The sequence below is a fragment of the Pipistrellus hanaki genome (genome assembly GCF_964339955.1).
Source record: "Pipistrellus hanaki genome assembly, chromosome: 10".
NCBI classification, from domain to species: domain Eukaryota; kingdom Metazoa; phylum Chordata; class Mammalia; order Chiroptera; family Vespertilionidae; genus Pipistrellus; species Pipistrellus hanaki.
The window spans coordinates 57,647,585-57,674,479 of record NC_140512.1 but is presented as its reverse complement, the minus strand read 5'-3'; the positions used below and the strand labels follow the sequence as shown (position 1 = coordinate 57,674,479).

General features: G+C 38.3%; 1 protein-coding gene across 4 annotated transcripts in view; it reads right to left on the bottom strand.

Moving 5' to 3' along the window:
• Nucleotides 1–26,895, bottom strand: part of GRM8 (glutamate metabotropic receptor 8) — a 717,908-nt gene that overhangs the window by 234,475 nt on the left and 456,538 nt on the right. For all 4 annotated transcript variants that reach the window (XM_084897670.1, XM_084897672.1, XM_084897669.1 and 1 more), the window contains exon 7: nt 11,462–11,662. In XM_084897670.1, coding sequence (XP_084753796.1) covers nt 11,462–11,662 — 201 coding nt within the window. The remainder of the gene's footprint in view (nt 1–11,461; nt 11,663–26,895) is intronic.

Below are 26,895 nucleotides of genomic sequence, written 5' to 3'. Positions count from 1 at the left end.
CACATCCTCTGAACACCATTTACAACAACAGCCTCTACCTCTTTACCACGCAGGTCATTTTAGTGGAAACAACATAGATGAGTCTGGGCTTTATGTGGTCTTATTTCCATATCTCACCCCAAGATGCTAATAAGAAATGGAGGATTCAGAAAGTGACTGTAAAGGAAAAGAAAAAAGAGAAAAACTAAACTTACAGAGTCTAATCAACTTAGGAGATGAATTAAACCTTGAAGAACCTTGGTATTAGCAATGAGCTAATATACATCTGTAAATTTCAAATAAGACACTGATTATAAGAGATTTATCAGGTGCTTTTAAATCTAAGGTATACAGGGGAATGTATGGAAATGGATATGTATTTGGGAGGAGTTTGTGTGTATATGTTTGAAATTCAATAAGCATATACAGCGGCTTTATTCTTGTCAGAGGGCAGAAAGAAAAAATAATAGTTCCCACTTACTGATTATTCACGATGTGAAAAGTGCCATGCTAAGCCGTTAAGCATGAGTTATCTCACTAAATCCTTACAATAACAATACAAAGTAGATATGTTTAATACTCTCATCTAAAAATAAAAACATAGAAGGTGATAAAATCTGAGTGACTTAATTAAGGTCTCCCAACCTAAGTGATTTTATTTTACCTTTGTCTCAACATGAAAGCTAATACTCTTAAGCACTTACTACTACCTTGATTACTGAATGATCACAAGAGCAAGTAGATAAATATTTGTCAAGAAAAGAGGACATAAGAAGAGAAAAATAAAATTAAGCTATAAGGAAGATGAAGTAAGGAAAAGACATAAGAAGTGGAAGAGAGATAAAATATAAATAGCACAGTTAAGAGCATAGTAGTAATAGACATAAAATGTTAAATGAATGTGGATAGCCTAACACAAATAGATGTCATAAAACATACTCCCTCACTTTTTAAAAAAGTTAAAATTTTATTATTATCCCTTTCACTTAGCTATAGTTGAAGCTTTGCTTATACGGTTCAAAAGAAAAGTTATTTTATAGTCATGGTTTTTGAACACATTCAAAAGACTGAGAAAAACCAAATTCCAAAAGTGTAATTACGAGGTAGCTGAATTAAAAGAATTTTCTTATTCATATCCCCCACTTTCATGCTAACTTCTTGATTAAACTTTCATGTAATTATAAGAGTTAAAACCTTAAAGAAAAAAAATAATCAAGTCTTCATTATGATTTTCAGGTAGATTCTTTCTGAAACAAAATAATACCAGAATATAATTACCCATAATAATATAGGAGATATTCCATTAAATGCTTTTCTTCATTTTTTAAATGTACATACTTTGATGGAAATAGAAGAAATAATGAGAGAATGAGCCTCACTGGATCTCCTCAAGACTCCTCTACCACCAGTAATGTCCTCCCCATCTCCTTTGAGAATGCTGTGAGAACATGCACATTCCTGTCCCTTTAAGAAGCTGACACTGCCGGGAGACCCTGCTGCTTGTGCCAAGACAGAAGCACCCACTGCCCCTTCTGCCTTGTTTTCCTCCCCACTAGTGAACCTTGTACACAATGTTTTTTACCTTTTATTTAAAATTGATTTCAGAGAGGAAGGGAGTGGAAGAGAGAGATAGAAACATCAATGATGAGAGAATCATTTATGGCTGCCTCCTGCATGCCCCCTACTGGGGATAGAGCCCACACCCTAAGCATGTGCCCTTGACTAGGAATTGAACTGTGACCTTCTGGTTCATAAGTCGATGCTCAACCACTGAGCAACACCAGCCAGGCTACACAATGCTTTTTAACACATGTCTTTCTAAAGATGCTCATGTCCTCCATCCCAACCTATCTATCTTATCACCTTTTAAGATGACCCAAGTACAAATTCATTATTCTCTTTTAATAAAATGTTCTCCAGATAGGCATGATACAGTATGCCTATCTCTTTATTAAGCACTTCCTATGGATTATCACCTTATATTTAGATTTCATGGGAACCCTAAAGTATTTATACTATTACCATCCTCATTTTACAGCTGAAGAAACAAGGATTTAATGAGGTTTTGTTACTTGACCAAGCTCACAAAGTCATGAGTGGTGAAACAATTTAATCATGTGCTTCCGATCACTATATAAAAACAAGCCATTAAATATAAATTCCTTCAGAATCTCCTCTCAGATCCTCTCTGCTCCTTCGTCTGTTTACCTCATCTTTCATCCAAGGCTCAATGCTGCCTCCCTGTTTAGACCCAGAAGCCAGCCCTTAACCCCCAGTTACCAAGTCCACAGCGCCCCCTCTGGTTCTGGGATTTGTCTAATATTTATCCCTAACTTTTGGGCGCTAGGATGAAGAGATTCAGGAATTATACAAATCAAAGAAGCCCAATATAATAGGTGTACTGAGTAGGACCCTAGGAAGAACTAAAGCAGCTAACTCCATTGATTTGCTTCAAGCTTTTCTTTGATGATGGCTCCATCATGGGAGAAAGGGGAGTCTCTGTCCTGTTCTTCATGACTTAAAAAAAAAATTAAACTTTAAAAATATCAGTTTATCACCCTATTCAGTAGAGAAAAGGGGCAGGAACAATTATGCTGCTAAAGTTCATGATAATTTAATTGTAGGACCAATATTCTGTAACCAGCATAAAGTCTCCTTAGTTAGAAACTAAAAAGAAGAAAATCACTTAATTTTAAAATAGCCTGTTTACTTATCTGTACATATTCAATAGCACTATATATGCCATTCACTTTTCTAAAGAGGTACAACTATTTTCAGGAATTACTTCACTACCTGCAGATCTACAGTTTTAAGAATAAATTCTATAATATACTTCCAAATTAATAATGTTTTTCTCAGTTTTGTTTCAAATGAGGTAACTATCAAAAAGAATATGTTTCAGTTTAATAGATAATCCCTTCATCACATTTGACTTTGCTTGATATCTATTTATTAAATAAGTAATATTTTATCACAAGGAAATTATGCATCATAACTTGTAGAAATGGCATGTTATGTCAGTTTTTCCATATTTTAATATTTTATATCTCATCTTCTATTTATACAAGCAGATAACACATAGTGTCAAGCCAATTTAATCAATAGACTATGAGGTAGCATACTGAATGAGCTCCAATAATGGAGTTGTCACAAGGTTACGAAGTTCATTTGGGGAAGTAAAGGTATTTCTCAAAACCTCTTGGATTCTAATCAGAGCACAGTGACTAGAACAGAGCCAGCAGTGAAATGATTCTGTGTGCCCATCCTCCCTCTTTTAAATGTTTCCATTCCATTTGTACGTTCATTTTCCCATTTCAGGTACCATTCTCTCCTGGGGACTATTGGAGCTGTCTCTAACTTGTCATGCCTGTCTTTAATCTCACTCCCTGCAGCCTGCACATTGCTGCCATAATTATTTTCCTACAATTCAAATCTGAGCACTTCACTGTCCTGCTCAGAAAGCTTCAACTCCCTGTTGCCTGCTGTGACACATTCTAACATCAGTTTGGCAGAGATTTCTAACCAGGCCCGAGCTCCTTTTGCCATTCTCATCTCCTGGCTGCTCCCAGGTTACTCACTTAAATTCTTACCCTGTGGCTGATCAGCTTTCTATAACACATGCTTTCCCTGTCTTCCAGCTGCCATTACACTGCTTTGCCTCCCATGAATTCATTTTTCTTATCTTGTCCACCTGAGGAAATGTCACTTTCTAACTGTAACAAATCAGAGGTCACCTACTATTCCCAGTGTGTTCTTTCAGACCCCCTCCCACTTTGTAGTTTCCTAATCTCAGCCTTATATTGTATTTGTATAGGCCCACACCTCTGTGCCATCGCTCATCAAATTGGTGACATGTTTATGCCCCTCCTCCGTGAAGCTATGATCTTTGAGAACTCACAGAACCACAGTGTATTGATCTGTGTATCCTGATGCCTAGCACCGAGCTGGTTTATGGGGGACTTGATAAGATTCCCATTAAAATGTATACAGAGTAAATGAACAAGGAATGTCTCTTGATAAAATTGTCTTCATATAAGTCTTTCATATTTTTAGTTCAATTTATTCCAAGATCTGTTGAGTATTTTTGCGAAGAAAACAGTTTTCTTTACCATATATCCTTATATTAATGATTTCTTACTAGTATGTACAAAAGCTCTTAATGTTTTCATATTAATTTTATATTTTATCATCTTCCTAAAATAATTACTTCTAATATATTTTTCAATGAATTATCTTGAGATAAAATTATTTGAAAATAATAATATTACTTCATTTTTAGTAGCAATTTATCTTTTTTCATGTTTTATCACACTGGTTAAATTTATAGAGTATTAATAATAGAAGTAACAGGATTAATCCATATATTTAATGGGAATACCTATAAATATATAATTGATTATAGGCTAAGAGAGATGTGCTTTATCAAGTTAAACATTTATCACATTTCTAGTTTGTGTATGTGTATATACTTGTAACAGAAATGAGGGTTATACATACAGATTGTCATACTTTAACTGATGATATAGCTCAGATTTAGTATAAATATTATAATACAAAATATTTATATATATAAATATTTGTATTTGTTTTTGAAGAGAAAGGAAGGGCGAGGGAGAGAGAGAAACATCTATGTGAGAAAGAAACATTGATTTAAGAGCAGAACATCGATCAAAACATCAATAGGCTTCTACCTGCATGCCCCCTACTGGGGATCAAGCCTCCAATCCAGGCATATGCCTTGACTGGGAATCAAACCAGCTACCTTTTGGTGTATCGGATGATGCTCAATTAACTGAGCAACACCAGCCAGGGCAGCATGAGGACTACATTTTAATCAAATGGTTTTACAGACTCTTATGAGATATTTATCATTGTCTTATTTGATGTAATAGAATGTTTGTGATACATTTCCTAAGAACACATTAAGTTACACTTCTTTTAGAGGACTTAAAGATATTTTATGCAAAAAAAAAAAAATTCCAAATCAGACAATATTAAGTCTCTGAAATAAATAAAGTTTCTAAAGAAAAGAAGATGCTGTTAAATTCCATCTCTATACCAGTCTCTGTGGTCAGGCAAGTTTCTATTTTCCTTGGAACACTGAGCACTGGGATGATTAGAGCATTCACTACCTCACTACTAAGGTTAGAGAATCCAATCACAACATGAAGGCTTGCATTGAGTAATCCCCAAGTTGATCCCTTTCTTAGATTCTCAAAAATTCTGTGTGATTCTTAACTGTCTCCTCTGGCCTAGCGAAAGGCTCACCCATGCAACAAAGCAATGAGATTCAGAGACCACACTATTATCCCCTCCCAAGTTTTTACCTCTCTACTTCCTTTCCCATGGCCAGGCCCGTGTGTCTCAGTGGTTGAGCATTGACCTATCAACCAAGAGGTCACAGTTCTATTCAGGGTCAGCCACATACCTGGGTTGCAGGCTGGATGCCCAATAGGGGGCATGCAGGAGGCAGATGATCAATGATGTTTCTCGCTTATGGATGATGTTTCTATTTCTCTATCTTCCTTCTTCTCTCTCTCAAAATCAATTTAAATTTTTTTAAAACTCTTCCCATAAGTCACTTGTAGAAACTTTTTAAAAAATATATTTTATTGATTTTTTACAGAGAGGAAGAGAGAGGGATAGAGAGTTAGAAACATCAATGAGAGAGAAACATCGACCAGCTGTCTCCTGCACACCCCTTACTGGGGATGTGCCCGCAACCAAGGTACATGCCCTTGACCGGAATCAAACCTGGGACCTTTCAGTCTGCAGGCCAACGCTCTATCCACTGAGCCAAATCAGTTTCAGCTACTTGTAGAAACTTTTAAAATGTCCCTGTCATCCACAAGGAGTGCCCCATGATGGCTAAGTTTGTACTACTTGCTCCTCGCTACTGATACTTTGGATGAGGTCTCACACCCAACCAAAGTTTGGCTAATGAGATTCAAGTTTCCAAGAAATTGGAATTAGGACTTAAGTGTGTGTGTGTTTGTGTGTGAGTGAGTGTGTGTGTGTGTGTGTGTGTGTGAGTGTGTGTGAGTGTGTGAGTGTGTGTGTGTGTGTGTGTGTGTGTGTGTGTGTGTGTGTGTATGTTAAGCTTAGCAGGTGTCCTGACCAAACACCATCTAAGAACTGTAGCTGGCCTGTTGCTGCCTTCCCTGTAGATCTAGAAGTAAGGAAAAAACAATATAAAGAAAACCAAACAAAAACAGTCAGACACAAAGAGCTTTGGACTTCTGACAGGTTTTTAGTTTTTATAGCCAGTTCTTTTTTAGACCCTTTTATATTCTGCCATGGGTTTCTTGACCCACCCTCATAAATTCTTCCTCTTAGCTTAAGCAAGCTTAAGTTGGTTTCTGTCACCGGCAATCAAACGTTCCTGATTAGTATGCCACCCTGCCTCCTGCCCTGCCTGGAATGTAAGCTCAACTACAGAGCGAAGGAGTGGGGAGAGATCTCTGGAATCCTATCCAACACTACTTTTTTATGATAAATAAAGGTCTCATGGCAACAGAAAAATCTTTGATTTCATACAAGATGTACAGTGTAAATATTTTATTGCCCATAGACCAGACCAGAGTAAGAAACTAACATTGCTGCTTACGTTCCTGAAAGATCTAAACTCCTCTTCTTCATTTTATGTTTTTCTTTTGATAAATCTTTGGGTTTAAAAAAAATCTATAGAAATAGCATTTTGTTCCAATGGTAGCAATAAAACTAATCCTAAAAGGCAGGCCTTTGCTTCTCTCTGTCTCCCTGGGTAAAGAGGGGAGGTTGAGAAAAGTTTTAAGAAACACATGAATAATGCTGATACCCTCTGATTCAGAATGCACTTATGCTTCAGGTACATTCTTCTACCGATGAAACAATATCAGCTTGAGTGATCAAATTTAATCAGTGCACCATTATTGTTTACGTCTATGATGACAAACAGTGCACTGTAGTTTAATCACTTGACTGTTTTACCTTTTAACTAGTTCTGTCAGAGAGTATTTCTGGCCTGAAACACTGATCATTCATCTTTCTAAATTCTGATATGATGGTTACATTGTCAATTAAACAATAAGCTGAAAGAAGCATGACCCTTGATAGCAAGTATCTTTAAACCATTGCTTAAGTAGGCATGTCCACACAAGGCTACAATCTCAGCAAGACTGAGCCTTAAACAGTCTCTTTAATTTTATGGCAGCCGCCTGTGCAGTGCCCAGCTGCTCTGGCTGCCTCACCTGCTGTTACAGAGAAGGTGAAGGCACACCTTCAACCTAGAAGCTCTTACTTTAACTGCCTGAAGAGTTAGATGTCTGAGCAGGATTCTTTTGAAGATAGAGTTTGAAAAGCAGTTTATGTGGAAGATGCTCTTTATTCTCCTTTCACACCATGGCTTTACTGTCTCAAACGGAAAAGGGCCACAGAAAGCAATTTGTTCAGATATCTCTCATGAATGTTAGGAAAAAACAACAAAAACAGCTTACCAACAATTTTTCTCTGCATAAAAATTACACATCCGATATTGAAACTGGGCATTACTAAACAATTCCAATGGGCCCATTTTTTAAATACTGAGACTGCATTTTTTTTAATATATTTTATTAATTTTTCACAGAGAGGAAGAAAGAGAGAGACAGAGAATTAGAAACATCGATGAGGGAGAATCATCGATCAGCTGCCTCCTGCACACCCCCACTGGGGATGTGCCCGCAACCAAGGTACATGTCCTTGACCGGAATCGAACCCAGGACCTTTCAGTCCACAGGTCGACGCTCTATCCACTGAGCCAAACCGGTTTTGGCCTGAGACTGCATTTTGTCACTCACTGGTCCTGGCAGGAAATCCAGAAGACTACCCCGTACCAAATTGGTATTTGTGTTACCAATCTCATCCATGGACAACTGGTAATAGGCTAAGAAACTTCTAGTATACCACACATTGCTGTTGTCCTGTATAGGAAATAGCTCAAGATTTTGTCAAGCACAGTCTCCGCTCTTCAGGAGATTCAAAACTGGTCCTAAGAACACTGCTTTGGCCAAGGACCCCCTCACATTCCAATCTGTGGGAAGTGGGGGGGCTTTCTCACTAAGTGAGAACACTGATCTTCACTAACACAACCTGCTCACCTGGTATGCAATGAACGAACTAATTAATTTGCTAGGTTCCCAACAGAGAACACAAATTCCCGATGTCTACTTTCAGTATCTGTGAAAGCCCTGTGAGAGCAAGAATACTTAAATCTGTGGATTTGATGTGTGCCCCAGATAGCTACTGGGACCTTCCAAGGCACTTCTTCTTCTTCTTTTAAAAAAAAATATATTTTATTGATTTTTCACAGAGAGGAAGGGAAAGGGATAGAGAGCCAGAAACATCAATGAGAGAAGCATTGACCAGCTGCCTCCTGCACATCCCCTACTGGAGATGTGTCCACAACCAATGTACATGCCCTTGACCGGAATCGAACCTGGGACCTTTCAGTCTGCAGACCGACACTCTATCCACTGAGCTAAACCGGTTTCAGCCTTCCAAGGCACTTCTAGGATCAGCAAGTAACATGAGGGGAAGCAGAGTGTCCAAGACCACGGCCACCCTTTAACCCAGCAGCTCTTATTTTAACCGCCTGAAGAGCTAGATGTCTGAGTAGGATTCTTTTCAAGATAGAGTTTGAAAGGCAGAGTATATGAAAAATGCTGTTTATTTATTCTTAATAGAGTACGTTAATCCTTATATCATCAGAGCTCAAAAGAGTTGTAAATCTAGATCAAGTAAGATTATCTCCCTCTCTTTGAAAACTCTTTTAAAGGAACATACGTCAGTGTTTCATGCACCACAGTCTTGGCTTTGATTGTGGGTACATGTGCAAAACAGTTAAGGAGAAGGCTTCTTAAAAGTTTGTTAAGTAGCATTGCTTATGGGGCTGTCAAAGTCCCAGATGATACGTTCATTTCTTTCAGGAATAATTCCCAAGAAAATTCATTCTCTCCTGAAAAACAGTTAAGCTTTCTCCTATCATATAATGATATTTGATATTCCTTTAAATATCCTTTTACTTTTAAATATCCATTTACCTTTTGGCTGCTTTAGAATCTCAGAACTCAATGGGGTTCTTCATGCTAGCTACCATATTTGTTTCTTCCTTCAGTGCTTTTGATGGTGTACTTCTATTTGACCTGCTTTATGTGTCCTTTTGTCATAGGCAGGCAAGATATTAATGATAATGGACAATATGTCAATAAGTAAATTTAAAAATTGATGATCATCCTAAAAATTACTGAAAGTCAAGAGAATTGTATATTTCACAATAGTTTGCTTATGCTCAGGTCTCTTACCCTGTATCATCAACTACTGAAATACAGCCAAGTTTCCAGGCCCTATCAAAATAAATCTCCATGGAGCTCAAAGAGATACCTTTTTAGGTCATACACTAAAATCCATATATGCTACATGATCCTCATTTGAAGTATACTTACTCTTGTATCAGACATAGTTCTATTATGCTTCAATGAGTTTCTGATGCCCTCAAGATGAAAAACAAATCTTGAGAATGACTTACATAACTTCCCATGATGCATCTGGCCCTGTCTTCTGTTTTACCCTTATCTCTGGCACTCATCTCCTTCAGATTGCACCTGTCCCTAACTCCTGAAAGTAGGGAAGTTTACCCTCTTACGAATTCCCAGTCCAGCACACATCTCCACGCAGCATTCATTGTAGATTATATAATTATACCTTATATCTCAGTTCCCTGAGAAACCTTAAACCTTATGTCTGCTTTGACTGGTTAAACCAGTAATGTATTTTTAGGACCCATCACAAAGCTTAACTCATTCTATGTGTTCAATAAATACCTCTTGTCTAAATTAATGAAATTTTATGTGTGCTTCTCTGTCTATAATGGATTGAAAGAAGCAAATTACGGAAGAGAACAGCTCTAAAAAAATTCACAGCAACATCGGTTTGATCATGTAGAAGGGCAAAAACTACAAAAAGTGGACAGAAGAACTCAAAAATCATTGGAGTCTAGAGGCAAATTGTCTTAACAATTGTTAGACATTAAGACATGTTTAATAGCATTTAATGGCATCATTATATTAGAGTGTGGTATAATAATTGAAGTCATCAAGGAAGGGTTGGTTTTTAAACTACAGTTAAGATAAAAAAGAAATCGGTAATTCGTCTTTAAAATGCTTTAATCCAGTGTTTCTTTGAAAGATTTCCTTATTTTCTATAGGTGAGCTTCAGTTCTTGAGAAAATAGAATCATGTGCATTCTTCTCCCCACCTCCTAACAATTTGGATAAATGAAATATTCCCCAATCTCACATTAGGATAAATAACCTTATATTGTAACACTCCTTCTTTTGCTCAACTTGATAAGTGCAAGAAAATTATTTTCAAATTCCCCTTCATACTGAAACAATGATAGGTAATGCTTCAGGGAAAATTCTGCTGAAAAGGAGAATACTCTGCATTGAACATAAACCAAATTTTGCCTCCTGTCGCGTGAACAAAGCAAAAGAAGTTTCCACTCAAATTCTAAATTGCAGATGACCTTGCGCTGCTTTGAGAGAGGCTGGCAGCTGAGGTCACTGGAGTGTATTATGATGGACAGTGCAGTGCTGTGCGCTGCTCAGAGGCATGTCCGCTGTGTGGATTACAGCCAAACACAAAGAATTAGACAGCTCGGAGCATTCTATCATTTCATTTGAAAATAATTGACAAAGTCATGGGCAGCCACCGTTACAGCTTTCAGAAAAGAATGGCATTCCATAATTCTATCACTTCAGACAGGCTGTTGGGCTATTCCCAGCCAAACACTGTGGATCCAGCCTATTCTGTATCAGTGTCTTAGGACGCTCACAGAAGCATTTCTGCAGGAGGCAAATTCCATCTACACTGCCTTGTATGTAGCTCTATCTTACACATTGCGGCTCATTGCTTCAAATTGGCCAAATCATTGAAAGAAATATAAGGAAAAAGGAGACACAGAAGCTTAACACAGCACTCTTAAAATGTAAATATGCAGCAACTCCACACCACTCACTGTCCTCAAGTCAACGTGCTGTCTAAAAGCTTAAAATCGGTTTCAAAATAAAATGCCCACAATGCCTTCTCTAATAACAACATAAACAAAGCATTAAAAAAAAAAAATCTAATCTGTTGTCAACCATTCCAAATGAACCTAAGTTAGTTCAGAAATCGCGATGTTTAGGTAGAATATTTTTATTGATAGAGGCTTATTTTTAACTTCTGCTTCTTCCAGGAGCAGATTCATGGTAACAAATAAAAAAATCCCCCAAAACAAATAAACAAACAAACAAGCAAACAAAAAACCTGTTTGGGATTTAAAAGCAGGTGTAAGATTTCAGACTTGATTAAAAGGGGAACTTCTATATCTTTGCTTTCCATTGTGCTTGAGTAGCTTCTAAATATAAAGAGAAAAACACACCCTGTTCTTCTCAAAGAGAGACCACCCAAAAGTTGTAACTTACCGTTAAAATTTACGGCCCGAATATAACCAAGTAGCTCTTTCCCATCGATGGTGCTCATGCGTGGGCAAAGGCCGATGTATCCCGGGCAGAGGTCTCTGTGCATGTTGTGCAGGGCATAAGCCATGGAGTACACCGCATCGATGACAAACTGCACCTTTCCTTCCTGCTCGTAAGAGGAATCCCGTGCAATTCGTTCCAGCCCTGCACGAGGAAAAGGAAAACCATCAATGGGCACTGTTAGATTTCGGGGAAATAAGGCAATAAGGTCAAAACTTCCATCATTTGAGGCACACTCCATGAGACACAACTATTTGATCTTATTTCTGATTATCCTGAGTAAAGTTTTTTAACTGGGTATTGAATTTTTTATTTGGAAAGAATAGAATAGTTTCTGTTCATTAGCAACAAAAACATATAAAGAAAATAAAAGATCTATAGTATCATTATTTTTTATTTCCACTTTATTGAGTCATATCCTATTGTGTGTTCTGGGAGTTTTAGGTTATTTTGGTGGTGAATTAATCTTTAAGTAAAATGTACAGGCTTGTTCTTTACATCGATCCCAGCTCCAGAGGCATCATTTAATTAGTGGCCCAAAGTCAGGTCTCGCTCCAACCAGGTCTGTTCTTGTTTTGAATGAGGTTGATTAGGGAGCCCTGTTTATAAATATTAAATAAAATGTTTCCTGCTTATCTTTAGAAGAATCATTCAATTTATTTTCTTCTTGATCTCATTTTCTTTTAAAAAAAAACATTATTGAGATATAATTGACATATAAGATGGTGTAAGTGTAAGGTATACAAATGCTTAGATATATGTATGTAATGTGAAATAATTACCTCAGTAAGGTTAATTAACATATTTATTACCTCAATAGTTTCCTTTTCTTGTGGCAAGAACTGTTAAGATCTAATCTCTTAGTAAACTTCTAGTATACAATACCGCAATAACTTTAGTCATTATGATGTACATTAGATCCTCATAAATTGTCTAGTTTAATTCTCTATTAAAAAGATGTAGAGTTCTCAAAATGAATATCATTCAGAATAATTGCTCCTATATTTAGGCATAAGTAGGCTAAGAATTGACAATTGTGGATTATCATTTAATATGTAATATAAGGATAGAATTAAAAATGGAAAATAAATCCAATGTTAAAATTAAATGATGCATTATGAGCTAGAATCCAATATTCTCATTTTGAAGACCAAGAAACTGAGACACGTGGAGGTGAAATTTATGATGGACACATAGAGCAGATATGGGAACCATTCCCAGGTCTTAGACTCGAAGTTCAAAATTCTCTCAATCCCCAGAAAAATATAGATGACAGGGATATTGGGCACAGGAGAAGAAGATTATAGAAAGAACACTGAGAATTCTCCAAAGGTCACAAGGGGATCTCCTCTTACTTCCACACCCCCTCCCTAACTTTGCTCATCCTGCAACACTTCGAGAGACTGAAAGCAAGCACTTTAAACCTTCCCATGGATGCCAGTTAGTAATCTTTAATAAATAGTCTTTAAATTCAACAAATACTTCTTTTCTTCACTAATTCATTTATCCTCTCAGTTTAGAGAGTTGAATTGAAATGGTTGTTTTATACTCTGATAACATGTTTTTTGCACTCTGATAGAACCAGTGGCTTTCTTCTACACAAAGGTAGTAGTCCTTTCATTGATTTTTATTCATACAATCATTGAACATTTTCCTCCGGTCTCAATCCCTTGCTACACAGATCCTATAAATGCTATTGGTTGATGCTCTATTTCCTGTAGTGTCATGATGCTGAATTCTGCTCCTCCTTTTCTCACATGACTTTGAGAATATGTATTTTTTATATCTCAACTTTCCATTCCTCAAGATTGAGTCCTCTCCCCCTCTTCAATCTCAGAATCCATTCATTCTCAAATCCTTTACTTATTATTATTTTTATGGTTTAGAAATATAAATAGTTATGTAAAATGTTAGTTACATGGTCCAAGTCAATTTAACTTATCTTTACACCTAGATTTCTGGAAATTAGTTTTCTAGGACTTTCTTGTCACCTAACGTCTAGCCCACATTTCCAATCACCTACCTTATCTTTATGTAGTCTTCCTCCATGTCAAACTCAGTAAATTTAAACCCAGGCTTTCATTGTAGAGAATGTACATAATTATCTCCCTAAAACTTTTTACTGAGGGTTTTAGTTTGGGGAGCACAAAGAGAGGGGGGCAGAGCAAACAGTGAACATCTTCAACCTGCCTGAGCTTCATGATCTAAGCTAAGATCCATGCATGATGGGGACATTGTCTTCTCCCTATCTCTGTGTCTTCTGGGTTCAAGGACCGAACTACTTATGTCCAGAATGTCATCAGTTGACATTCTGGTTTTGCAGTTTTAACTACAAAATAGAGAATTCATAAATGCATTTTGAAGAATGGTCACAGAAGCCAAAACAATTCAATTATTTATTTAAAAATCTTATCTGGTAACCGATCAATCTGGTTAGTCCAGGACTGTAAGAGTTTCTCAGGATACAGGACCAAACCCTGGACACTCCTGAATAGACCAACAAGGCAAATGACCAGGGCATTTGCTGAGATAAGACTCAAATAACTACTTGGAGTGGTGGTACACCATCACTGTGAAGAAGGCTACCCACCAGGTGAAGTCCCAGATGACCGCTGTTGTGGAAAAGGTGGGGTGATTGTGGCAAGGCGGGCATGCGAACAAATGGGGGGTGGTGGAGGTCAGGAAGCTGCTGGTGACAGGCCCCAGGCAAGGGATGGCATTGGTGGAAATGCCAAAGAAATTGGGAAAGTAAATATCTCATAGTGAGACTGTTATCAGTGAAGCGACCTTGAAAATGTAGGGAGCAGGAGAACCTCTACTTTGCCTTCTACTCCTACTCCTACCAGGGTCTGGCAAGCACTGAACCCCAGCCTCAGCCAGGCGCTGGTGATGTACCAGAGAAAGGTAGGGGGTGGGGCCGGGCATGCGGAGAGGAGAGGGGGAGGGGTGTTTTCTCTCTTCTGGGGCTCATGCTATGTATCACTCATATGACATGCAGGAGTTTCAGAACCAAGAATCATATAGAGCAGTAAAAATTGAATATACATTTTTGATTTAAAATAGCATTGGACATAATCACATATTTAAAAAATTAGATTTAGCCCTCTGCTCATGACATTGCTTTTAGAGTATGTCAGAGCAAATTTGAACTTTCATCCTCAACAAACTTTTTGTTGTTGTTTTTGTTGTTAATCCTCACTGGAAGAGGTTTTTCCATTGTTGTTTTTTTTTTTTTGTTGTTGTTGTTGTTGTTTTGTTTTGTTTTGTTTTGTTTTTTAGAGAGAGAAGGGGAGAGACAAACATCCAAACAGCGATGTGAGAGAGATACATAAATTGTCTGCCTCCCGTATGCGCCCCAACCCTCCCACATGCACCCAAGGCCAGGGCTAGGGTTGGAGCCTGTAACCAAGGTGATTTCCCTTGACCTTATTGGAACCTAGAACCCTTCAGTCCATGGGCCTCCATTCTATCCACTGAGCCAAACCGGCCAGGGAAGTCCTCAACAAACCTTAAAGTTGATGGGGCACAAAAGGTTTTGCTCAGATCCAAATTCTGTTTGAGGGGAAAAAATACTATAAGTCCTTTCTAACCTCTCTAGAGCAGAAATGATTTAGAGTTAAGATGCTCAACCATAATTCTTTGATGTCATTTGAGGAGAATTCAGCAAGGAACAATCTCTTGATTTTCTTTGAACAAAAATAACAAGCTGGTACAACTTTGGGACAAATATTTCTTATAAGAACTTTAAGGAAAAAAATGGGAGGGGAAGGCTGTTCAGTGACTATTGTCACATGAGTCGATGGACACAATTCTTTTTTCTAAGTCAATGTAAGCACCTGGTGACAAATTAAAGACTGGGCACTATATTATTTCTAAATTTAAAAAGAAATTATTTGATTTTTTTTTCAGGCCCTTTAGACATGTATATTTCTCTCCCTTCACATTTCGATCTTGTGATGATACTTAAAATTTTATAGCAACTAGTTTGCGCCTCACTTTCTACATCCATTTGCCTCTTTCATCTAAATGAGGAACTTAGGAAGCTGACAGTGACTCATCAACTTAATTGGCTGTGAAATTTCATTATGCTATAGTTTCTAAAGTTAGCGTTAATGTATTGCTATAAAGTGCTAAATATTGTCAAAGGCTGTATGGCAGCCATCCTTTTAAAATACTGATTGTAAAAGTTGCAATGTATTTTTAGGGTATGGCTTAAAATTAATTGCATGGAGCAAAGTGTTTGTGTGGAGGTAGATGAAGTCAGACACATAAATTTGATTGCAAGAGAATGTGTTCATTATGAAAATCTAAAACTCCTAAGAGTATCTCATGTTCCTGGACACACAGAACACTCTTACTGGTCAAGCAATGGGCACATGTACCTTAGCGAAGACCTTTCGCACATCCTGCGTATCTTCTTGGTTTTTGCTTCCTCTTCCTAAAAAGGCAAATTTGCTCATGTTCGCAAAGTGCTGTATACATCACAATGTGAGTTCCTTAATAAGCCTGACACAAATTTTAAATTATTTGACTGCCGTATAGTTGCTGAACTTGCTTTCTAATAATTTCTCAGGATATGGTTTAATTTTATAAGTTAGGGACATTTTCCTCTCCTGAAATTAAAAATAAATTAGAAATAAAGCTTCTAATGTTAATATAGCGGTGGTCTACTAAACAGCTGGTCAAATCAGTGGAGGGGAGGGAATTAAAGTCATATCAGTCTTTTTATTCCTGGGAGAGCAAACATCCAATTGGTTGAATTTTTAATATAGTTTTAGCATGTAGTAGAAATAACCCCTCACTCCCCTAGTAAATTTGTGTCTTAAAAGTATTCCTTTATTTAGTTCCTCCCTGACTTTTTAAGTATGCAGCTCCTGCTTTAAATAATTAAATCATTTCCTTGCAGTTGCTGTGCAAAGAATGATAAGAGGGAAGAAGAGAATTTGTGAGCTGCTATGAAGAAATACATTCATGCACATGGGAACAGAATTGTTCCTAATATAACATGTATGTTATTTGAAATCAGTGAGAAACATGCCAAGAACGGCACTGCACACTCAAAAGTAATCGCCATCACGTTAGCAAACATAACATCATCTTTTACGGAATTTAAACTGATTTGGTTTCCAAAGACACACGGGGGAGGATGGGAAAGATGTGCAATTATACAGGAATATCTCCTAAGCACTAGGATACCCTTGTGAAATGTGCACACCTCCCAAAGTGCAGAGGGATAAAAACACGGGCCCTGTGGTAAGGCAGAAAGGCAAACTGACTGATGAGGCAGCTGCCACAGGAGAAAGAGGACTGACTGGTGAGGTGGCCCTGGGGTCAGGTGCCAGCTGCACAGCTCCTAAGCCTTGAACACTATCCTGAATGAACCCTGGCCTTCAATTGGGAGTGTTTTCCAAAGGGACCTTCTTAATGGGGTCCCCATTGCTCTGGTTGGAGCTGCTGGTCCCCTCTTCCCTCTGCTCCACATTCAGGTCCTTGAACACATGAGATCCCCAAACCACAGGACTTCACGTAGATGTAACTCTGTAATGCCAAAGAAATTGGGAAAGTAAATATCTTTACTTTCATATCATAACTTGTCTCCTAACTCTGTAAGGTTCTTCATTCCTCTTTTCAGATGCCTCTTCAGCCTCCACGTTGGGGTGGAGCAGTGATATTTAATGATTTATTTTCAAATTGGCAAGTCCGGATCAGAATAAGGAGCATTATAAATGCCAGGTTTGAATACTGAATATTGTTCAGTTGGAAAAGCCAAGACTGGTATTTAAAATTATTTCTGGGAAATAAAGTGAAAAGTAAGTTGAAAGAAACATAGGTGAACTGTAGAGATGCAAACTGGGTGGTAGAATAAAGGGAAGAAACAGGCTGAAACAGTGGAAAAGAAAAATGGGAGGAAATGCATTTCAGAAGTCAAATTGACAGTATTTGGACACCTGACTAAACCTGAGAGGAAGGGTTAGAGATAATTAACAAATATAGGGAGTAAGGACTCCTGAGACTAGGTAGTAGGATATTGACACCATTAACAAAATTTGAAAAATCAGGTCAATAAGAAGGTTTAGTTTATGACAGCTCCCAACTGCATCCACTCCTGTTAAAATGACTGATTATAATATTCTGTAGTATTTATTACCTCCTCACCTATAGAATAGACTTTATATAAATTTGTTGAATTTTATTTAAATAATAAAAAGTACAAATATTTAGAGTAATCATGCCATAGTAATATGGCTGGTTAATTATTTATAACATGGCAATAATGTTACCCACCCTGCTGTAAGACCCATGGCCTGAGAAGTAAAAACTCTGTGTTCTGGTTCTCAGGCTACAAGCAACTGACTCTGTGTCTTTGGTCAGTTCATAATGTTTTGGCAACTGCTTACCTCTCAGAAGGAATTAGAGGATTCAACAAGATGATCAATTAGGATCTTTTTGTTACCAGTGGGAAGCCAGGGGAAAGTGGGGTTCTTGCAATGTCACAAGAAAAGGGATTTTCTGTGACTCACATGCGAGAATGAGAAATAAAAGGAACGGAGGACACAAATAATTACATTGGGTAAGGCACTTCACAAATAGAATCTCTTTACTCCTACACTATTATTGCTCCATTGTTTTTACATATAAAGCAACTAAGGCATGCCCTGACCTGTTTGGTTCCGTGGATAGAGCATTGGCCTGTGGACAAGGGTCATGGGTTGGATTCTGGTCAAGGGCACTTGCCGAGGTTGTGGTATCAATCCCAGTATGGGGCGTACAGGGGATAGTCTATCAGTGATTCTCTCATTATTGATCTTTCTATCTCTCTCTACCTCTCCCTTCCTCTCTGATATCAATAAAAATATATTTTAAAAAACAATAGCAACTAAGATTCAAAAAGTAGAATTTACCGAAGATCATACATTTGTGGCAGTAAATTATTGTCAGGTCTGACACAAAACCTCTACCAATACTCTCTCCCTCCTCTGTGAAATTCTATTTAATTAATTCTTCCATCTCAGGTTTAATTTTTACTTCTTTGAACTCCTGTTTAATTTTCAGCCACTAGACATGATTGACTTGTCTCCTAAATTAAGTAGTGAATGCAGATTCTGTGTGTGTGTGTGTGTGTGTGTGTGTGTGTGTGTGTGTTTATAAAGAGTAGTGGAAGTGGAAATAAAATAATATTTTACAGAAATACTGACTCATACTGATAATTAGATATTTATGGATATAAGCCAAAGTTAATAAGGCTTAAAATTTATATTTATAAAAATTAAAAATTAATAGAGTATTTTAGGTTTCGAAGGTAGAGTGTGTGTGTGTGTGTGTGTGTGTGTGTGTGTGTGTTCATAAATCTATAAAAATTCTCTAGGCAAATATCATCAAGTAAAAAAGAGAGCTCTTCATATCTAAGGTTCTGCTTTGTGGATTCTACAGGTTTTGTCAAGGATGTGTGTAAACAGATGTATTGAACTAATGGACTAATTTCGGCCTCAGCCTTATCTATTTACAAAGGGCAGGGAAAATGAGAAGATGAGGGTCCTCTGTTGAAAATCACCTTCTGGACATTTTCTTCTGTAATTTTACTGTAATCCCAAGAACTGAAGGCTCTTAGCTGCCTGAGAACACATCAGGAGACACTTGTAAATCAAGCACTGAAGAGTGCTACCTCAGCCCACAGTAATGCCTCTCCTTTTTGCCTGGCAGGAAATGGAAAATGCTTCAGGCAGGTGCCAAGTGTCCCCTCCAGGTGTTAAATTTTGCAGGCAATGCCCTAAGGTTTATAAAACACTGAAAATCCAAAGGTGAGAGGCATAGTATAAGAATGTATTCTTAAGCAAAATAACCAGTTTAAAAAACATTCAGAAAAGGAAGTTATGCCCTAGCTGGTTTGGCTCAGTGGATGGAGCATGGGCCTGCGAACTGAAGGTCCCATGCTCTACCCAAGTGCCCAGGTTGTAGGCTCGACCCCCAGGAGGCAGCCAATTAGTGATTCTCTCTCATCATTGATGTTTCTATCTCTCTTTCCCTCTCCCTTTCTCTCTGAAATCAAAATATATTAAATATATATTATATATATATACAATATATATAATTTCCATATATATATGGAAAGGACATTATTTCATAGCTATGTCCCTAAACAAACAAAAACAAACAAACAAAAAAAGGGCTTGATTAAATTCAAATGGTTGCATTTTTCCCCCCATAATTATCTTAGATCATGTATATTAGGGACAATGTTGATTCACAGTAGTGTATAAATAGAAAATTCAAGCTCCCCCATAAAAAAGAAAAAATATTGTGCTTCATATAATAATTGCCACTTCAGTCCATAAGACTTCCAATGCCCCCATCCCATCCCATTCCATTTTCTAGTTATTACAATCATGATAGCATTGTAATTAACTAGTTATTAATAACAGGAAAGGAGCAAAGAGAAGGCCAAACATTCAAGGCCTGTTCCCCAGAGGAGGAATCCAGCGAGGGGAATAGGAGACACATGCCCCTGAAAAGTGGGGATGCCATAGGGAAGGTGTTTGCCTGTCAGTCACACCTGGTGACAGAGAGGTTTGGCCAGAACGGGCATGGCCACTGCAAGGACATGGAAATCTGGGGTAGATAATCCCCTGAACAAAGAAATTCACTCTCTTGATTCCTTTCGGCATGCTTGACTCATGGGTCATACATGGATTCCTGGCATTTTCCCAAATAGCCCACGGCCTTGCTAACCTCCACGCACAATAGATGAATGGGTTGCAGCTAGCTTGATGCTGGACTGGATGTGGCTGCAACATGAAATGAGAACTCTGGACATTGGCTCTGATTTTAGCTACACATCGACTAGACTGGCCTAAGGAAATAGAACTGTGGAAACCCAGGGATAAAACTACAGTAATAAAACTTTCTGCCATATCACATATTCCCCTGAGAGTCTCAGAAAACTCCTTTTCTTGGCATAATCCAAGGACCCCAATCCCACTGGCAATGCAGAAAGCAGAGGCATGATTCTCTCTAGTAACAATAACTATGACATGGCTTAGGATTTTCCTTTTAAAAATATATTTTTATTGTTTTCTAATTACAGATATAATTTTCTTGGAAATGTTTTTTTTTTTTGGGGGGGGGGATAAAGAAAAATATAAAGAATATTTATTAGCCGACCATGTTACCCACCATTTGCCTCCTGTTCTATTGCCTTATAGCATAACTCTTTCTGTCATTATTATTATTATTATTAAGATGATTCTGTGTATGTTTTTTTTTTTTTAAATATGCTATATTCACTTTCCTATAATGAAAATTCCCCTATATTTTATGAAAGCCTGGTTTCTTGTGCTGGAACTGTAGTTCAATTAATGGATTCTGATTTTTGTACTTAATTCTTCTCTGAAACTCAATGTGATATTTGGTGCAAGGTAAGAATCTAACATTTTTCCAAACAATAAACAATTCTTCCAGATTATTAATTGAATAAATATTTTTCTTTCAATTAATTTATATAAAGTCTCTTTTAACATATCAAACTCATATAGTCTTACTAGTGGCCTGGTGCACGAAATTCATGAACATTAAAAGGGAATTAATTAGAGGAAATATTTTAATATTGCTATTTGCCCTTTCTCTATAATAGAAGGGTCAGAGATGAAAGAAAATTAGTAAAATGTATATGAAAACCTTCCTCCTGTCAGAATCTGGGGTGTGTCATGGGACCCAGAGTCAAGTCCCTGCCTACCCTCCTGTGCCTTGAAATCTCATGAGACCCAGATCTGGCAGGCCCCATCCCCATTGGGCAAAACTAATCCCAACCAGCCCCAGCCCCTTCAAGCCCCGCCAGGTGGGGGGCTCAGCCTCAGGTCTCCTGACCTAGCATTGGGTGGGAGCCTCAGGTCCCCCTGCCTGTCATCTGGTGGCAGGGTGAAGCCTCAGTTTTCCTGTCAAGCCCCACTGGGCAGAGGGTGCAGCCTCAGATCCCCCCCACCTGGCCTGATTCCAGGATGGGGGACATGCCTTGAGATCCCCCATCCAGCCCTGCTGGGTGGGGGGCACAGCCTCAGGTCTCCCACCCCACCTGGCTTCACACAGCCTCAGGTCTCTGCTGATCACTCCTTATGGGAACCCCGCTTCTACTGTGGACACAGCCATCTTGTGTTATGGGAACCCTGCCTCCACTGTTGGTGAATCCATCTTTGTGATGGTGTGATAGTTAATTTGCATATTACTTCATTATTATATAGGATATATAGTTGAAAATTCTGCTCTAGTTTACCTGTTTCTAAAAATGTCAACATGACATTTTTTGTAATTATTGCAGTTTCATAATAAATTATGCCACCTGTTCATACAAATTCTAGCATTACTCTTATTTTTTAAATTTTTGATTATTACAAATAAACTATAGAATTATTTAAACTACTTCTGAAAACTGGAACTTTTTAAAGATATGTGTCAATTTTTAAAATTAGTTGCAGATTAAGCCCTATGTTTTCTGCATACACACACACACACACACACACACACACACACAGGAAAATAATGGCTTTGAGATAAGACAGATCCAGGTTTGAGACCCTGCCTCAGAATCTCAATTCTGACTTATAAAATGGGAATTTATATCTAGGTTGCTTGATTGTAGTGAGGGTAATATATAGGGCATCTGGCACATGATATAGTGAGTAAATGGACACCATTATTTGTCCTGAAGGACTATAAAATGCTTAACCTTCTATAATGTGCAACACTTTTTCAACTGTATAAATTAAATAAACATATAAACCATGCATGTGCATATACTTATTCAATAAACATGATAAAGGCAATTTACATTCTATGATTAGGAACAATTACTCTACAGCCAATCTGCCCGGGTTCAAATCTCAACACCACCACTTACTAGTTATAAGACTTTGACTAAGTCCTTTAAGTCCCCATGTCTCATTTTCCTTATCTGTAAAATGGGAATAATAATAATATTTGCACAAAGGGTTGTTATAAAAATTAAATGAATGAAAGTAAATAAGTCAATCTGAAGAGTATGTTGAAAATCCTGTCTAATAAAAGAGAAACATACAAATTGGCCATACCTTTGCTACACCCACAAGCCACACCCACCAACCAATCAGGAAAAGTATGCAAATTAACCCAACCAATATGGCAGTTGATTTGCATATCCAGACCAGAGCAAAGACTGAAGACAGCATAGAAAGAAGTCAAGTGCTGCAGAAGGGAGCAAAGCTGCAGAGAAGCAAGCAAGTGGGGCGGTGGAGAAGCAGGTGGTGCGGGCAGAAGGGAGAGAAGCAGGCGGGGCAACAGAGCCCTATTGCAGGAATCTTCCTGCAAGTGGCATCTAGAGTATTACAAGAGGGGATGCTTATTAGCATCAGTCAATAAGCTTTTGTGTGGGATAATTATCATTAGGTAAACTAACACTTGGCTAGTGCCTAATGTCATGGAGTAAAACTAAGATCTAAAGGGTGAGGCGAGGAAATAGGGAGGAGAGAGCACAGAGTCTGGGTGACAGTAATGACAAAGTCTCAGGGACAGAAGAGGCAGAAGAATATGAGGGGCTGAAATAAGGCCAGGGAAGTTGAAGTCCAGCAAGCTCAGGCAAGGCCCAAGTTAGGGGACCTTTCTGGCCACCTGGAGTCAATCTGTCTTCTTCTAAGAGCAGTGGGAAGCCATTGACATGGGAAATAGGTTTCCCATTGGAAAGGAGTCCTGGGTCAGAGGATCAGATAGGAAGAAGGAAAATGTTTATGGGGTAGGCTGGATTGGAGGCCGTTTTATAATTTGCATGAGGGCAGATGGTGGTGTGGGCTAAGGTGACAATGCATGTGGAGAAATGTAGATGCACTTGAGACATGTTAGGAGGTAAAATTAACAGGGTTTGATGGAACTGAAGCAAAGGGTGCTGTCAAGAGTGACTTCCAGGTTTCTGGCTTCTAGATCTGGGCAGACACTGTCGAGGCCAGAATACACTGTCCCACCAGGTAACTGCATATCTGCCTAAGGGGTGATCTACAGAATGTGCTTGCTTCTGAGAGGACAGGCCAGAGAGATGCCACAGGCCTGCACCTCCTGGAAACTGACTGCTCTCGTGGCATGCGGGGGGGGGGGGGGGGGGGGGGGAAGGGGGGTCCTGCTGATTTGTGGCATTTGCATGTTCATGTCTAGGTGCCATCGTTGGGTTTGTATGTTTATTATTACTTATAAACTCCCTAGTATGTAAATTACAACCCAGAAACTGGAGAAAGAGATGGCACAGGAATTGTTTCCAAGACTGTGCTATCACTCAGCAGCTGACTTCAGCCATTCTGTTGGCAAGTTATGCATGGAACTCTCTCAGGTATTCTCTTCGGAACAAAAAGCTGAAGAGCAAATATGACAGTTGGCATAAAAACACACAGAGGAAATAAAACTTTTCTCTTTTCCACTACTCTCTCTAGTTCCACCATCCTTCTCCCGTGCTTTCTCATTGACATTGTGTCACAACAAAGTAACATTAGTTTGAGAACACATATTATGAAACTCTAGAACTTGTCTTTAATATAATAGGAATGCTTATGCCAAAACAACCTTAAAGGGCATCCTATCTGCTGTTTTTTAAACTTCATGACATAACGTAATAATGGTTCTTCAAATCAAATGCGGTGGGGCACATTTCTTTATTTTTTTTAAATTAAGAAAACAGAAATTATGTGCATCATATGCAGTAACAGGCAGTATTATTTCTTTTCAGTTGCCAAGCATGTATGTTTTGGGTTGCCATATTCAATAAATTATTAATCCAGAGTGTACTCAAAAACTTTGAAACTCTTAGACGTAATTCAATCATCTTATTTTGCAAATGGAGAAACTCAGGTAAAGAAACACTGAGTAATTTTTCCAGGGGCGAAAGCTCAGGAAGAGGCAGAGTCAGGACCAGAACCCTAATCCCAGGACTCCTCTCTTCACATCCTCCTCCTTCCTTTCAGCTGCCTTTTCTTTCTCTTGGTAATTAAGTTCCACTGAGGTTAAGTAAAGCTCAAGGGAATCACTAAGTGAGTTTGCCCACGAGGAATGAAAAGCCTTGAAAGAATTAATTAAATGAAGTCTGGGAAGAAATGAATAACACGAAAGTGTGAGTTATGGTAAGGTTCTCTCTCCTGCCGACTTAGAAAGGAGTATCAGTGGAAACCAACAACATTCAAAGAACCTTTCTTTTTGGGTTAAAATGCCAAACAATACAAAAGCAAATGATTTTATAACATAAAATTACATTTACAAGAGAAAATCAGAAATACCTTCAGTATAAGATGCATATCCTTTCCAATGAAAAATGTAGGGTATCAGTGTGTGTTACGGACCATCCAGAAGGAAAAGGAAAACAATTGTTGCCTCTGCACAATGTGGTGAATCCTCCAGGTGACTGCCTGGGTCTTTTACTTTTCTTCCCAATTTTAGGGGTCACAGCCCAGGCGTGGTCTAATGCCAGGGGCTGATTAAAGCAGGTTGCAATCTGTCTGGCAGAGTTGCTATGTCATCCTTCAAAGGGACAGGGACCAGACAAGATGACCTCTCTTGTTGTCTTCCAATTAATTCAATCAGCCTCTGCTTCTATCAGACACCTTCAGGGATGCAAGCCATCCGCTCATTCCAAGTCTCACCAGGAATCAGTAAACACAGAGGCTGCAGACTGTTTGATGAGCAAGGAAGATTCATTTCTCAGTCTTGAGGTACAGCTTGTTTCTATGTATTATTTTCTCTCCCAACAATCCGCAACCCCATGAAAGGCAAGGGTTGGGTCTGCTTCCTTTGAATACCCACCAGGCCTGGTCTGGTACCCAAATACATCTTAGGTCAATATCAATGTGTGTTCAACCAAAGAAGGGCATATCAATGATAGTTTCAATTGGCTGTGCATAAAGCCTCCATCCCTTTTACTTTAATGTTCTATGAAATGCCACCATAGGAAACTATTATATGATAGAATAAAGCACAGCTGGGAAGTTTTTTGTCAAATAAACTAAAGCCATCTATATAACAAAAGCCTAATATGCAAATTAACTAGTCACTATGACATGCACTGACTATCAGGGGGAAGATGCTCGATGCAGGAGCCTGAGCCGGGCTCAGGGCTGGAGAGTCAGCAGCAGTGGCGGGAGTCTCTCCTCTCCTGACTATGCAACAGCGCTAAGGATGTCCAACTCCCGGGAGCAGGCCTAAGCCATCGGTCAGACATCCCCCAAGGGCTCCCAGACTGCAAGAGGGTGAGGCCAGGCTGAGGGATGCCCTCAAGTGTACAAATGTTGTGCACCAGGTCTCTAGTGTTTAAATAAATGTACATAAAAGGTAGAGTTGATAAGGCATGTTAGTGGTTTGTTTCTCTCCACATGGACTGGTAAGATAATTTACATAATAGAAAAAAGAAAACATCTAGGACTAACTGTACCAGACAGTGTTGAAACAGCAGATCCAAGAGGAGCGATGTGCTCATTTCAAAGCCCTCATCAATCAGGTACCTGTAGCTGCACTTCATCACTTCCTCCACAATCAATAAGACATCCGTATTCATTAAGCAGAACTCATACACATCGTCGCCTAAGATTAAAAATTGTAGCTGTTGACTAGGAACATACTCTACAATGGAAAATTAGTAGATTTGTTTGACAAGTTTTTCTTTTAATCTAACTAATATAAGCTGTTAGGTCCTTCAAGATTACATATAAATGAAATTACAGCTCATGATTTAGTGCGAGTCCTATCAGGACCTAAAAAACTTTCCAAGACAAAAGTGGAATTCCGGCCCTGGAAGGATTGATTTAACAACCAAGGGTCTGTCCTGGCAACAAGCCCCAGTTTTGCCCTGAGAAATGGAGCATGACCCATTGGAATTATTGGTCCTGTTTGCAAATGAGAACACATTAAAAATATTCTCATCTTTTAACTTTTAATGAAGGAAATGCAAGAAAATTGAAAATATTTTCGTATTTAAACTTTCATCACATGCTTTAAATATCAAAACACATTTTGTGAGAAGAATTATAAATAGAAATTTAATATATTTAGAACCAATGTGAAATCATAGCCTGTGATGCACTTTAAATTTATTTCCAACAAATCTGCTCTTTGGATTCTGTTCTCGGTGGTTTATTTTTACTCTCCAGATTATGTTACTAGCATCAAGAATGTAGATAGAAAACAGGGAGATATAATAAAGGAAACATTTAGACATAATGGCTCAAGTGTACAAATGTTCATAAACAGCCTTCTTTTTAGAAGCTAAGGGGAAGAGACTAAACATTAATTGAGATCTGTTATGAGGCAATTACCATACTAAACAAGTTGGCTATGTTCTTACATAATTCTTGCAATAACTCTATGAGGCAAGTTTTATTATTCCC